General features: G+C 37.0%; 1 protein-coding gene across 1 annotated transcript in view; it reads right to left on the bottom strand.

Annotated features, from left to right (window-relative positions):
• Window positions 1-14,708, bottom strand: part of Dnah7 (dynein axonemal heavy chain 7) — a 193,010-nt gene that overhangs the window by 160,478 nt on the left and 17,824 nt on the right. Inside the window, exons 8-12 of the mRNA XM_090354519.1 lie at window positions 12,828-12,903; window positions 11,410-11,535; window positions 8,926-9,045; window positions 3,313-3,496; window positions 2,551-2,730 (exon numbers count right to left, since the gene is read on the bottom strand). Of these exons, the coding sequence (XP_090210645.1) occupies window positions 2,551-2,730; window positions 3,313-3,496; window positions 8,926-9,045; window positions 11,410-11,535; window positions 12,828-12,903 (686 nt within the window). The remainder of the gene's footprint in view (window positions 1-2,550; window positions 2,731-3,312; window positions 3,497-8,925; window positions 9,046-11,409; window positions 11,536-12,827; window positions 12,904-14,708) is intronic.

A 14,708-nucleotide genomic window follows, 5' to 3' on the forward strand; every position in this document is an offset into this window, starting at 1 on the left:
AACCCCACAAACCAATCACTAAATGGGCACGGGAACTAAAGAGAGACTTATCAAAAGAAGAGATTAAAATGGCAGAAAAGCATATGAGAAAATGCTCATCATCCATGGTCATAAAGGAAATGCAAATAAAAACAACCCTAAGATATCATCTTACCCCAATTAGAATGGCCAAGATTCTGAACTCAGACAATGACAGTTGCTGGCGGGGTTGTGGAGAAAAAGAAACCCTACTGCACTGCTGGTGGGATTGTAAGCTAGTTCAGCCACTCTGGAAAGCAGTGTGGAGGTTTCTTAAAGAACTGAAAATAGACCTTCCCTACCATCCCGCCATACCACTCCTGGGCATCTATCCTGGACATCATAACCCAGGATTTGATAAGGACACCTGCACAGCTATGTTCATCTCTGCACTATTCACAATAGCCAGGTGATGGAAACAATCCAGATACCCTACTGCAGACAAATGAATACAAAAAATGTGGTACATATATACAATGGAATTCTACATGGCCAACAGACAAGATAAAATAATGGCATTCACTGGGAAGTGGATGAAACTAGAGCAAATCCTGTTGAGTGAGATAAGTCAAGACCAAAGGAACAAAAGGTACATGGTCTCCTTGATATGTGGATATTAGATCCAAACAGTATAAGAGCAAGGACTCAATACTCGGGCACTCAGGGTCATTGACAGGGTCTTGGAGATATAAATGTAACAACATAGACATAAAAATCTATGATGGGATATATACTCTACAGACATAATGATATATAGATTGATACATATCTATGACATACAAACTCTCAGCTTAATTTTAATTTTGTTCTTAAATTTATGTGCCAGTGATTGCATACAGAGATTCCATTCTTGAATACTTGTTAAACTTGACATTTGAAATACGATGTAAGACTGAGTGTTAATAAAATCTTTTAATAAAAAAATTGTTAGTGGAGTTTTGGCTCGAAGTGGTTAAGCACTAACCTTGGGCATAAAACTCAATGGACAGCACCCAAGTCCTGAGTTCAAGGCCCATGATCAACAAAAACAAACAAAATTAAGAACAATGATGCCAGAACTCTGAATGGCAATTCTTTTACTAGAAGATAAAAGACAAACAAAGATCTAAATAAGAAACAGCGTACAGGTATCAGTAATATTTTATTTCTTAAAATGAGCTGACACTACACAGATGCTAATCTCATGCCTAACTTAAACATCAGTATACTGGATGCTTTCAATGCATGATACATTACAAATTACCTTAAAAATAGAAAAGAAAAAAACCCTTCTGATTGAAATTACAAGGTCTGAAAAACTTCCAAGTTCAGGAACCTCCAGAAATGCTGGTTTAATGTAGCACAGTGAAGAAAAGTCATCGTTAGGATCAATGCATTGACAGTACAGAGATAGGAACTCATTATTCACAGAAAAAGGTACCTGAGGAGATTAACCACTCAGAAAACCATTTGGGAGAAATGGGAAAGGATAGCAGACACAGCACTGGCCAAGTGCTGCAGAAATGCTATGAGACTATGGCAGAATCATCAACTAATTCATTAAAAAAAAATTTTGCCAGTCCTGGCCTTGAACTCAGCATTGTCCTTATGTTTTCTCAAGGCTAGAGCTTTGCCACTTGAGCCACAACACCACTTCTGGCTTTTTTCTGTGTATGTGGTACCAAGGAATTGAACCCGGTCTTTGTGCATGCAAGAAAGCGCTCTACCACTAGGCCAAACTCCCAACCCAGTCATCAATTAATTCAAACCTCACCCAAACCTGAATTCTTATGCTGAGAACATTTCTGATTGAGTTCAGTGGTAGAGTAGACTAGGAAAAATAATTCTTATGAGAGACACTAAATAGGAAAATAGTACTTTGTAGAATAAGAGTTGTACTGTAAATTGATATTGCTAGGCCATTTATTTCTCTTTTGTTTAAGACATATTTAATTATGTTTAAGTAGCTGTACAAGGGAGTTGCCATTCAACAAAGCAGTTTATGAATACAGTGCATCTTGATCAATGTTTTCCCTTTTAACATTCTCACCCAGCCCTCCAACCCATCCCTTCACTTTTCCTAAGTTTTAGGTGTATTGAGTTGTTGTTTGCCATTTAACAAAGCACTTTATATATACAATGCATCTTGATCTGTGTCATTCCCACAACATCTTTGCCCACTCTCAACCTTATTTTTCTCAATTCTGTAGTATATACAATGAATTATGCCTGCATTCTCCCTTCTTCTCCTTTCATTCTTCTACCCCTCTCCACACGGCTCCACCCTCCCTGCTTGCTAGTACTCATTTTCTAGTACTTATTTTGTTGGGCTTTGACTAAGTATTATTAAAGATTATTACACTATTTGAGCTCTCCAAAGACTCTATTATGTCTGTTAATTCATTTGTAACCACTTGTACACTATCCAGTGTGCTCACTTAAAGGGACATTCTCCCTAGCACAAATGAATGAAACCATCTTTATCTTCCATAAGTTACTCGAGGTCAATATCACTTTGTGTGTCCAAGCACTCAGAATGTCTCTATTACTTACCCACTTGGAATACAATTTGGTCTCAACTCGTGGCACAAAACTGACAGCCTTAATCATGATATCATAAACATTTACAAGGATGTCTATATAGTCATCAAAATCAGGTTCAAACTTAATGGTGTCAACGTCAAGAATCAGCCTCATGATGAAACCGGGATGTTCATAAGCTCTCACAGATTCCTACAAAAAGTTAAAATTACATATATTACTCTATATAGCTATATATTTATTACACAAATGCATAATTAGCCATATGTGCACATGTGTGTATGCATATGTGTATGCATGTATCAATTGTGATGAACTGAAGAATTAGAATTCACAGGAGACCCCCCCCACTTCCTCTCACAACTACCCAAGGCACAGGACTGGAAAGAGAACAAGAATGAGTGCCATGCTAGCCTTGCTGGTATCTGGTGTCCACTGGAACTGCAGGTTCCCCACATTGTCATAGACTCAACGGAAGCAGTGCATGCATAGCATTGGCTATTGAAATCATGAAAAAAATAAACTCAAGAGACCATTCGAGTTCCAAGGCCCTGTTCACATTGTAATTAAGGGAGTCTTCTAACTAGAAGACAGAAAATTCTATCCAGGCAAATTTCTTAGTGATAGTTTCCTTAATTTCCCCAAATTTTCACCCATTGTGTTATTAATCATATGCAAGTTGCATAAGTGTGTTCACAGGTAAATGCCCTCTCACTGGAAAAGATACTGTAGATAATTAGCAAACACAAATCAACACAACTGAACCATACTCACTGGGGGCTGTGCAATTAAATCTGTGAAATCTTGCATGGAGACCAAAGTCAGTTCCTGCAGCTGTAAAGTCATAAGGGTAGCTGCACAGTTGAAAAAAGATTCCAATTTGGAACTGTTGTCACCAGTTGGCAACTGCTTTTTTTTATTACCTTGGTAATAAATATTCTGCACTTCTGGAAACCACCTTGAAAGAACAAAAGACTTTTAAAAGTCAATACTCTCTGTGAATTACTCCTTTTACATTAAGCATTAATAGTAATTTCGAGACATCCAAAGGTCCTCATAAAGAGGTATATTGCTAAGTGACATTATCCACTCTCCAAAATATAAGTGCCAGAATATTTCACTGCTCCTAGGAAAAGAAATTTGAAATCATAAGCGATAGAAAATGACTCAATGATGTGATGTTGGAAGACATAAATCTGACTCTTGGAACTATGAGTCCTGCCATTTTTAAAGAAATATGGGAACTAAACTTTATTGGATAGTGTGTGATACTTCCCTCCAGCCTCCTGAATGTTCTCTGGGGAATACATTTGTTAGTTTAGAACTATAATGTGATAACTGATGGAAGAGCATATACCAAGTGAACCTGCATGGTATTTCATGCCCGTTTCCCACTTGCTCACAAAGCACAAGGCAACAAAATCATACTTTATTTTTCCAAGTTCTTTTCTTGTGAAATCTTGCAAGAGTAAATGTTCTTTAAAACAAAGTTCCAAATGTCCATGAGCCTTTGTCATAGAAAAATAGCAATGCAACTTCTTACGTAATACATTGTGGTGAAAAGAAGTGAAGTTTATAAAACCACAGAACAACACTGAAGGATTAGGAAATATTGGCATTCTCTTTCATATGAGAATGAATAAGATAATTTCAGGAGTTGCTTGAATATTCCAAGAAAACAAATCTAAGCTTTAAATACATTACTTTACCTTCTGGAGTAAATATCAAGTATTCACTTATGTACTAGAAACAGAGTTGTAAGAGATACAAAAAAGCTTTCCATCACCTTTCTTTCATAATAATGAATGTAATGTGTCATAACAGGTAAACAACAATTCAAAGAACAGAGATATAATTTTCCACTTAAGTAATGGTATTTTATAATGAAAAGAAATGGCAATTTCACCAAGGAATACAAAAAGAATGAGGAAAGTAAATCAGTAGGTAAGTAGAAAGTAAAATTAGTAGGTAAGTAGAATGAACACATCTGATCCTCTTACTGTCTAAAATAGCGGTAATAGAAGATAAGGACAATATACTAGAAAATGGAAAAAAATTCACTAACAACCTTAGCAGAACTTTGAGAACTAAAAATTACAAACTCGGAATAGTGGTACACACCTCCACTCCCAAAACTTGAGAGCTGCTACAGAAAGACTAGAGTTAAAGACCAGCCAGGACTACACAGTGAGGCCCTGCCTCATAAAACCAAGCAAGCAAGCAAGCAAGAAAAGAGATGAAACAATAAGAACAGATGCTTCTACAGTGAAACATCACTAGTAAAGCAAGGTATTAAGAGGAAAAGAAACAAGCAGAAACTTCAGGAAGGAAAAACATACTAGGTCAACAAAAGGGACTGAGAAGTCACTAGGTTCAAAGCTGAAATAAGTTTGGGGTTCTAGAACTGGGAAGGGGTTGAATAAACCTTACTCATTACCTCAAAAATATTTATATGAGTCCCTGTTATGCATAAAATATTTGGGGTGCAAAGTATGTCTCAGTTCTCAAGGACTTTTGAAGCAAAAGAGATAGATGTAAAGAAATAGTATTAAGAAAAGTGGGTTAAAAGAGAGTAAGTTTGCCTTTTGGGCGCGGTGGCTCACGCCTGTAATCCTAGCTACTCAGGAGTTTGAGATCTGAGGATCACGGGTCAAAGCCAGACCCTGCACTACAGGATCTGAGACTCTTACCTCCAACTAATCTCTAGAAAACCTAGAAAATTGTTAAGTGGGGCTTGGCTAAAGGGTAAGGCAGTAGCCTTGAGCTGAAGAGTGCAGGGACAGTGCCCAGGCCGAGTTCAAGCCCATGATCCACCAAAAGAGAGAGGGGGGAGCAGAGAGAAAGAGAATAAGTTTCTACAGCACTCACAAGAATGAGATTATTTATGATAAGGTAACTGAAGCCTTTGTGGACAAAGGACAAAAGAAAGGTTCTTTGTTAATGATCTGGAACAAGCATTGTAAATAACATTTTGCTGCGGATATGCAAGACATCCTTGTTATGTATTAATCTCTTTATACCTAAATTTTTCAATTATACCTACAAAGAAAACAATGCTAAACGTTAGGGAGCTTAAGAACAAAGGAAGTGAACAATTTTCCAATCTTCCCATCCTCCCCATCTAATCATAGGAAGGAACAGATTTCAAACTTTGTTAGTGGTTAAACTGAACCCTTTGAAAGACTTTTTTCAACACTGGTAAAAGGGGTTACAAACTAGACATATAAGTTATATTCTACTTTATTGATCATGACTGCTTCTACAGCCATGGCCCAAGGAGAAAGTCTTGGTGGAGGTGAAGAAGAAAAAGGTAAATTATGGTCATGTTTGCAGAAGGGCTTTTTAAAAAGAAGGTTCAAAATATAGACTTGAAAAGACTTAGAAAAAAATCATATTAAGTGAAGTAAGCCAGACTCAAAGGAACATAGTAGGCTCAATGGTTTCCCTCATTTGTCATAATCAGTAGAAACCTTGGGCTCTCCTACCAGAGATTTACAATAGAACAAAATCTGTAAGGCCATATAAGATGACGCTAAATGAAAGGACCTCCAGGATATAGAAACAAAAGCCATATAATGAGTGATTGTCCTTAATGTACTATGTTATCTCTCATCTCTTTTGCTGTCTCTTGGTTATCTCATATTGTTACAGTATTTTACCTTGTTATCTGATATATTGTATATATGCATATTTGGTTATTTGAAATCAGATAGGGAAGGGAAGGAAGGGGGGAAAACAAGATGGGGGTGGGGATGGTGGGAGGGAAATGGGGACATGAGAAAGGGTATCAATATTTGTGAAGTAATGCACCTTCTTATCGGTGAATATAATGTAACCCTTCTAATAATTACAATAAAAATATATGAAAAAATCTAGACTTGAATGGAGACTGAACTGGGGGTATATAGGATATTTGAAAAAGGGAAAATACCAGAGACAAATGGATATATCAGTTATTAAAAGAGCCTGCTAGGGACCAGGAGTGTAGCCTAGTGGTAGAGTGCTCATAGTATGTACAAAGCACTGGGTTCAATTCTTCAGTATCACATACACAGAAAAATATGAAAGTGGTGCTGTGGCTCAAGTGGCAGAGCTCTATCCTGGAGCAAAAAATGTCCAAGGACAGTGCCCAGGCCCTGAGTTCAAACCCCACGAGTTGGGGGTGGGGAGGAATAAAGAGCTTGCCAAGGGTAATAACAGTGTAAATTCAGATGAAGGGACACAAATGTGTGTTAAATAAGGCCATATAGTATGAAGCTAATTGAATGGACCTCTAGGATATTGAAACAAAAGCCATATAATGAATGATTGCTGTCCTTAATGTGCTATGTTATCTCATCTCTTTTGCTGTTCCTTTGTTATCTCATATTGACACAATATCTCAATTTGTTATCTGATATATTGGATACATTTGTATTTGGTTACTTGAAATTGGACAGGGGGGGAAAACCAAGAGAGGGGGTGGGGGGGAGGGTAATGGGACCAAGACATGTGGAAAGGTATCAATGTAGGTGAATTAATGCACCTTCTATCTGGCAAATATCATGTTACCCTTTTATTAAATACAATAAAAAAAAGAACTTAAAAAAAAAGACATGGAAAAAGGTATCCATGTATATGAAGTAATGCACCTTCTGTCTGGTGAATATAATGTAACCCTCCTATTAATTACAATTAAAAATATATGGAAAAAAGACTATGAATAATTCCCATAACAAAAAAACAACAACAAAAACAAATGTGTGTTCACTTTTTTGTACCTGAAAGAGTAACTTAAAGGAATGATTTCTTCTGAAACATAGTCTTAGAGGTTGCACAAGTGTCTGATAGGTCAATCTGCTAGAGCAGAACGTCACAGAGCAAGTACTGGGTGACTGAGGAACTGCTGGCCTCACAGCAAACAGGAGGCAGAATAAAACAACTCAGGAGGATATTAGGACAAAATATGGTCCTCAGAGACATGCTCCTAGTCACCTGCTTCTTCCAACTAGGCCCGTTTCCTTAATTTTTATCACCTCCACTAAGGCCATCATCTTATAAATCCATCAGGGGTGAATCCATTCATTAGGTCAGAGCCCTCATGATCACCTCTGGAAATGCCTTCAAAGACACCCTGGAGATTTACTCATCCCCGGTTCTTCTCAATCTAACCTAAGAAGCGAGAGGAAGTAGCTGTATGTATGTTTTTCCACTTAGATGAAAGTTCTAAGACAGAGGAATTCATATAGACAAAAGCATATCAGGTGCTTGTGGAATAGAGAATAGGAAAGTACTGCTGCACATTTTAGAGTGGTGAATGTTATAAGAAGTGAATAATACATTAGTGAAAAGAATATCGATACCCAGCATATTTCGAGGGCAATGTGACAGTGGTGAGGGTACAGATAGAGAATAAAAGAGACCAAAAAATAAATTAAAAAGCCCAAAGGACATAGTCAAGGCTGGTCTTGAACTCTTGATCCTTCTGCCTCAGCCTCCAGAGTGCCATGATCACAGAAGTACATCCTCTCCCACTTTTAAATTCTACCTTAATTTGGCTTCTCTTAATTTCAATTTGATCTACTTTTAATGGCCTATTTATAACACATTAATGATCCATGAAGGAGATAATTGTCCCATGTTATTCCAGAGTATATTGTCTGCCCCCCCCACTATTAATTAGCATATTCCATTCTGAAGTCCCAATCCAAGGAGATTTCTTTTCTTTTCTTTTTTTTTTTTTTTTTTTTTGCCAGTCCTGGGCTTGGGCTCAGGGTCTGAGCACTCTCCTTGGACTTTCTAAAGGCCAGAGCTCTACCACTTGAGCCTCAGCACCACTTCCGGCTTTTTGCTATGTATGTGGTACCAAGGAATCAAACCCGGGTCTTCGTGCATGCTAGACAAGCACTCTACCACTAGGCCAAACTCCCGGCCCTCCAAGGAGATTTCCAATTATCAATGTGTCTAATGTCCACTGAGATTGTAAACTTATTTAAATTGTACATTTCCTCTTCCTCATCATTCCTCACATTTTTCTGGCATCTCTCATTCCAAGTTACAAGAAGAGGCACAGTGCTTTGGATGTACTAATAGTGGCTATCAAATAAGCTAGCTTGATATGAATGAAGACTATGTGATCACTCCTGAATAGTGTCGAACACTACTCTCAGATCAGACGGAAACTAGACACTTAGAAAAATCCAGGGCTAGTTATGATTGTTTATAACTATGCTATGCAGAACATCTGTATGTACATTACACACCAAGATAATTGAAGGCACATATATTCCCAAACAAAAGATTAAAAACTTGTTGAGATAGGATGTTTCTCAAAGCAGTTAAAATATAATGCTCCATCAATTACACTTTTAGACTTATTTTTACACAAGATTTAAAAAAAAACTTTACGTTTTAAGTAGAGACTCTTTGGCAGATTCCATGTGTTTCATGACAAGGCTCTGAAAAGTGGACAGCTCCAATGCATCCTGGCGATTATGAAATTCTTCTATATCTATTAAACGTAATTTTCTGCGAGAAATAAAACAATACATAGTACTTTAGACACCAATGGCTCATGTCTATAATCCTAGCTCAGGAGATCAAGAGCTAAAGAATCAAGGTTTAAAGCCAACAGAGAATCCATCTTCATTAATTGTCAAAATGTCAGATAGGAGGCACGGCTCAAAGGGTAAGTAAAAAATCTAAGCAAAGGCACAATGCCGTGATGGCTAGCCCTGATACTGCCATTATTTTTTTTTAAAGAGTAGTTTAAATATTTTTGTTATTTGCTAGTTTTACTATCTGGACTTGTCTCCACACATTATGAGATTTAATCACAGAAAAAAATGTGTTCGAATAAACAATCAAGAATGTGAGATTTTCTGCATGAATTGGCTTTCCATTGCTGTCACAAAATACCTAAGAAAAGCAAAGAAGGAAAGTTTTATTTTTGGCTCTTGGTTTCAGAGAAATCATTTCTCAAAAGTCTCCTTTCTCTCTCAGCATTGCCACATTAAGGACCAAGCCTTTACTCCATGAGATTTGGGAGGAATTTTCAGGCCCAAACCATAACAGTTCCTGTTCCTTGGACAGTTGTAAGCAGTGGTAGAATGGTCAGGTTCTCTAGTTAATGGAGAGCCAGTGTATCCGAATCTTTGAACCTGTCTTATTTTATAAGTACAGGGCTTGCTTGCACCCACAGCTTTTAATATAATTCCTTTCCTGATTGCCTTTCTGCAGATCTTCATTACATGCATGGTTTACACATTTAATTTTTTCCTCTGGGAGATTAACTAAAAATGAAAGAATGATATTAGTAATTAGCACCATTGATGCTATGCTCTTCAATTTAACTATAAATGCATTCTCTTGAGAACTGCTATTTAGTTTCCATGTGATTAAGTAAATTTTATGTTCTCAGAAGATAATAAACACGCCATTAGCACCATCACATTTAATTTGTACCTAAAGATCAATGTAAAATACTTGTTAATAAACAAAACCCATTTCAAGTCTAGTTGTTTTCTCTCATTTCTTTCTTTCTTTCTTTTTTTTCCCACTCCTTGGACTTGAACTCAGGGCCTGAGCACTGTCCTTGAGCTTTCTCAAGGGTAGCACTCTATCAATGGAGCCACAGTACCATGCTTGGATTTTTTTTTTCTTCTGCTTATGTGTTATCAAGGAATTGAACCCAGGACTTCGTGCATAGTAGGCAAGCACCCTACCACTAGGCCACACTCCCAGCCCCTATGTCTATCTCTTTCTAAAGCTGAAATTCATCTCTTAGGTTGTAATGCACTCAGTATGTGACACCAATAATACATTAGGCCTAAGTAGGTGCAATCGCAACTAGTGAACTTTCCTAATGTAACATATTGCACAATCGGCACCATAAACAATATCTGAAATACAAGGTTTCTCTAAAATACCACATGTATTCTGCCCTCTTTTTACTCATATTATATATGGCCAACATTTTCAACATTATTTTGTGTCTTAAAAACTATAGCTGCAACTTAGGATACAAGGAATATTTTGTGAGACAACACTGTGTAAGTCGATGTTGCTGAGCCGGGACCCTGGAATATGCTTTCCTCTGAACCATTAGAATAATTTCTCTTTGCCTCTTAATGTTTGATTTCAGACAGAATTCTAAGCATGGGTGCCTTGTCCTGTTATGAGAGTAAAAGGTTTTGCATTAGAACTTTCCCTTGTGTTCTCTGAAAATAACATTTCCCATTTGGCCAACAGTCTGATTGTTAAGATAAAAAAATTAAAAGTACCAGTAGAGAGTGTAACTACTCTCTCACAATGCTCCCTACTATCATCCTACGGTGATATCATAAGTGCCTGGGCTAATCCAGGTTTCTGGAAACCTTAAGAAAATCCCTCTTTACAAAATGCAAATCTATATTACCTTTGCAAATTAAAAAAAAAGTATATCCATTTGAGCACATTGCACATTGCTGGAATGTTTCCCAGAGCCTTCAAAGAGAGCTGCAAGGGAAGGACATGGTAGAGCCTCCCCGTTCTAACAGGCTGTGTGGTAGTCATAATCGCCTCCACTCACCAGGGTGCTTCACCCCACGCTTTTGGGGTGATATTTACCAAGTTTCTTGGCAGCTAATGTTTCATGCAACTGGGCACAAATGTGGCCATTCTACCCCCCAACGTAAGTCTACATAAGAATTGGATGGGGTAAGAGGCAGGAGGCAATGCTCCATTTACCATGTCACACAATGCTGCATTGTTTACTTAACACCATGCTGGAATACCTACATCATACGGGTCATTGAGATTTTCATTTTCAGTTGAAATTGCGAAAAGAAGAATGAGGCGATCAAAAATGACTCTAATTCACCTTTAAAACCTCGTAGGGCCAGAGACACTCACTTGTATGTGCTGTTCCACAGGTCGAGCACAGCCAGCATGGTGGGGTTCATGGCATTCAGGTGCTCCCTAATGTAACTGCACGCAGACAGAAACGACCTCCTCCAAGGCTTGGGCAGAACTTCCATTCTGAGAACGAAAAGCGAGCATTCAGTAACCTTTCTAAACAGGGGAAGGAAGTGTGAGCTGGGTGTGAGCAGTGGGTAACTTCATGTGGAGTACCTGCTGGTGTGGACAAGACCTGAGCGCCACACGAAAGCATTTTTACAAAAATAAAATGTACTGTATTATGGTGATATGCTTGATTTATTTTTAGACAAACACATGATGTATTTCATATCATGGAAATAACAAAACTATGCACATATGCATTAAATCTATGAAGAACATGCTATTTATGTGTTAGTACAACTTCATTATACAGATTAATTATGGAATACATTTGGATCTTTAACACAGAAGGTAAGTAAGTTTTAGCTCTAAATACATGATCCTTCTCACTCCTCGAGGGTCAAATATTGACAATGGTCAGGTAGAATCCATCTGATTGACATGATTGCTCTCCTTATCAATAACTGTTAAATCCAGAATATATATTGAATTTTTCCTTTACTTTTTAAGAATCTAGTATAGTCTATCTATGGAAATTGTGAACTTTACCATCAATTAAGTAAAGATCACTTACAAATCACAGATACTGCATAACATTATTATTTTCTTATTTGAAAATTCTGTAACTCCTACAGTTTGATATACATCAACAAGCTATTTCTATCTTTCATAATAGCGCCTGCCAACATAAAAAAGTTGGACTTGCAATTTTTCAGCTTTATGACTATGCAAAAGAAATACACATTCATTTGAGCTGAGGCTTTTGAGTTCTCTCCTAGGCCTCGACAGGGCACTACAGCTTAGCCAGACACCCAGGCATTCCTGGCTGCCTGTATCTGTCAAGTGTGTTTAGGCCTTCTGCTACATCCAAGCATATACATATTTAAACATATCCACTTTGTGGCTATTTTAGGCATGTTTGTTTTATCACATAGATTCATGCTTCAGGCATGGCCATACCACCACCTGTATAATTGTTAAAGGTCATTGTCTCTCCGTGGAAAAAAGCTGTTCCCATAGAAGACACAGTGAAATGGATACATGACACTTTTGGGCTATGTTAGGGGTAATTGGAATGTGGAAATGGAACAAGACAACTTGATGAGGAGAGAGAAGAGAGAATGGCATGGGGGGTATTATGATTGTGTACATAAATGAACTGGCTTTAGCCAATTCATTTTAATGAAACCCACTTGTACAACCAATTGATTCCCATATACTCATACTGAAATGTTTATCTGTTTGATATTATTCACTTTTATATTATTGATGACATATGTCCATAGACTTAGAAAAACCCAATCCCTTACTCAGCACGATGGGGTGGAAGTTCAACTGTCTTTTTGTCATCCTCTTTTTCTCTAGGATCCTTTAAAACGAAATCAACTGGAGGGAAATGAAAAAGTTTTCATAAATAACCTTGTAGTAATATATTTTCAAACATCTACAAAACAAACTCAATTAAAAGGAATCACTTAAGTATCCTAAATTATTTTAATAATGAACAATTTGTAAAGTTACACAGCTTTTTTAATTTATGAGAAAATATACTACGTGCCTTGTGAGACTTTATGTTCTTAGCAATATGTCTCTGTTCTTTCGTTTGAAAATGATATTGCTTTTAATATTATATTTTCCTTTAGAAGCCATTCCACCAAAAGTATTCCTGTTGAAAGCTAGCAAAACAGAGATGTTTTCCTTCATTGACTGAGAAACCATATCACCTTGTTCCCTTTTCAATTGCAGAACATAAAGCAATTGTTGTAAGGTCAGTAAGGCCAATTATCTCTGCTTCTGTCTTCTGTGGCATTTAATTCACAGTGAGTTCTAATTCTACTGCCTGTTTTTCAAGATGTTCTTTCTGAAACGCATCTATGTTATTACTCCTTCATTGAAATCCTTGAGAGATTGGCCTTTACTGTTAATGGTTTTACAAAGCTTATGAAGCTCTTCAGATGGTGACTTTTTCCTCAACTGCATCAGATGTTGTGGCCATCAGAACTGTTTATAATGCTGAAACCACCTTTCATATATCTCTGTCATGGCTCTCAATATTTTCTTGCTTTATCATTCAGCAATTGAGTCAATATAATTTTTTTTAAAAAATGAGACGAGAAGCAATCCATCAAGGTAAAGAATGGAAGGCTATTTGTACGGAAATGTATGCCCTCAAGGTACCAAAGATGCATCATTGTTTCCTCATGACAGTCCTCATCCTTCAGCACTCATTCAGGAGCCTCCAGAGCCCTTCTACAAGTCCAGACAGCTCTTCTCCTCTCCTTGCTCATAGCACCTGATGCTCTGCCTTAGAGCTTATTGATTTTTCCGTTTATTTTATTACACTATTTGGCTTCTTAGTTTGATGTTAACCAGATACTTAATAACAGCCTTAAATGCAATGAATGCCTTTTCTCTGAGTGCTCACCAAATCACTCCAATGCATTATGATTTTCCAGCTTTTAACAGACAATTCATTATGCCAGCTTTATTCTCACAATCCACCAGAAGACATCTTATGAAAGTATATATTCCAAGGCCCTGTCTTGATGGATTTTAACTTAGGTTGAGCCAGAAATCATTATTTCAAACACAATTCTTATGAACTACTCAGACTTAGGATCAATCTATTGTTCTATATCATGAGTCAAGTATTTTATATGCAAGAATGTAACTATTTTGAATTCTTTTAGGCTGTGAAGTCTCTGTTATATGTTATATAATGGTGTAGGAGTGCTCAAAACCACCACAGACAATGTAAAAGTAAATGGATATGGCTGTGTGCGAATAAAACCTGATTTACAAACATGAAAGTAGCCACATGTAGCTTCTGAGCTATAGCTGGCCAATTTCTGGTCCAACAACAGAGCATTATATTTGAAATTATATCAATAATCATGATATTAGTTGTTAATGTCTAAAATGTTCAGTTAATTATTCATATATATACACATGTATATACACATACATAAATACACACCTATACATACATATACACACATACACTCACACTTGTATCTCATACCTACACCAAGATATTTTTGAAGGAATGGACCATCTTGAAGGGAGGAACTATTTTTTAACTGACAATTCTTTCCGTATATTAGACACAATAAATATTCTGAGGGGTTAAAGTTTATATTTTCTAATTTCCTTCATTACTGACCTTTATTGAGGTTAATTTTTTAAAAAAA

This window comes from Megascapheus bottae, chromosome 21 (genome assembly GCF_031878675.1).
Source record: "Megascapheus bottae isolate mThoBot1 chromosome 21, mThoBot2.hap1, whole genome shotgun sequence".
NCBI classification, from domain to species: domain Eukaryota; kingdom Metazoa; phylum Chordata; class Mammalia; order Rodentia; family Geomyidae; genus Megascapheus; species Megascapheus bottae.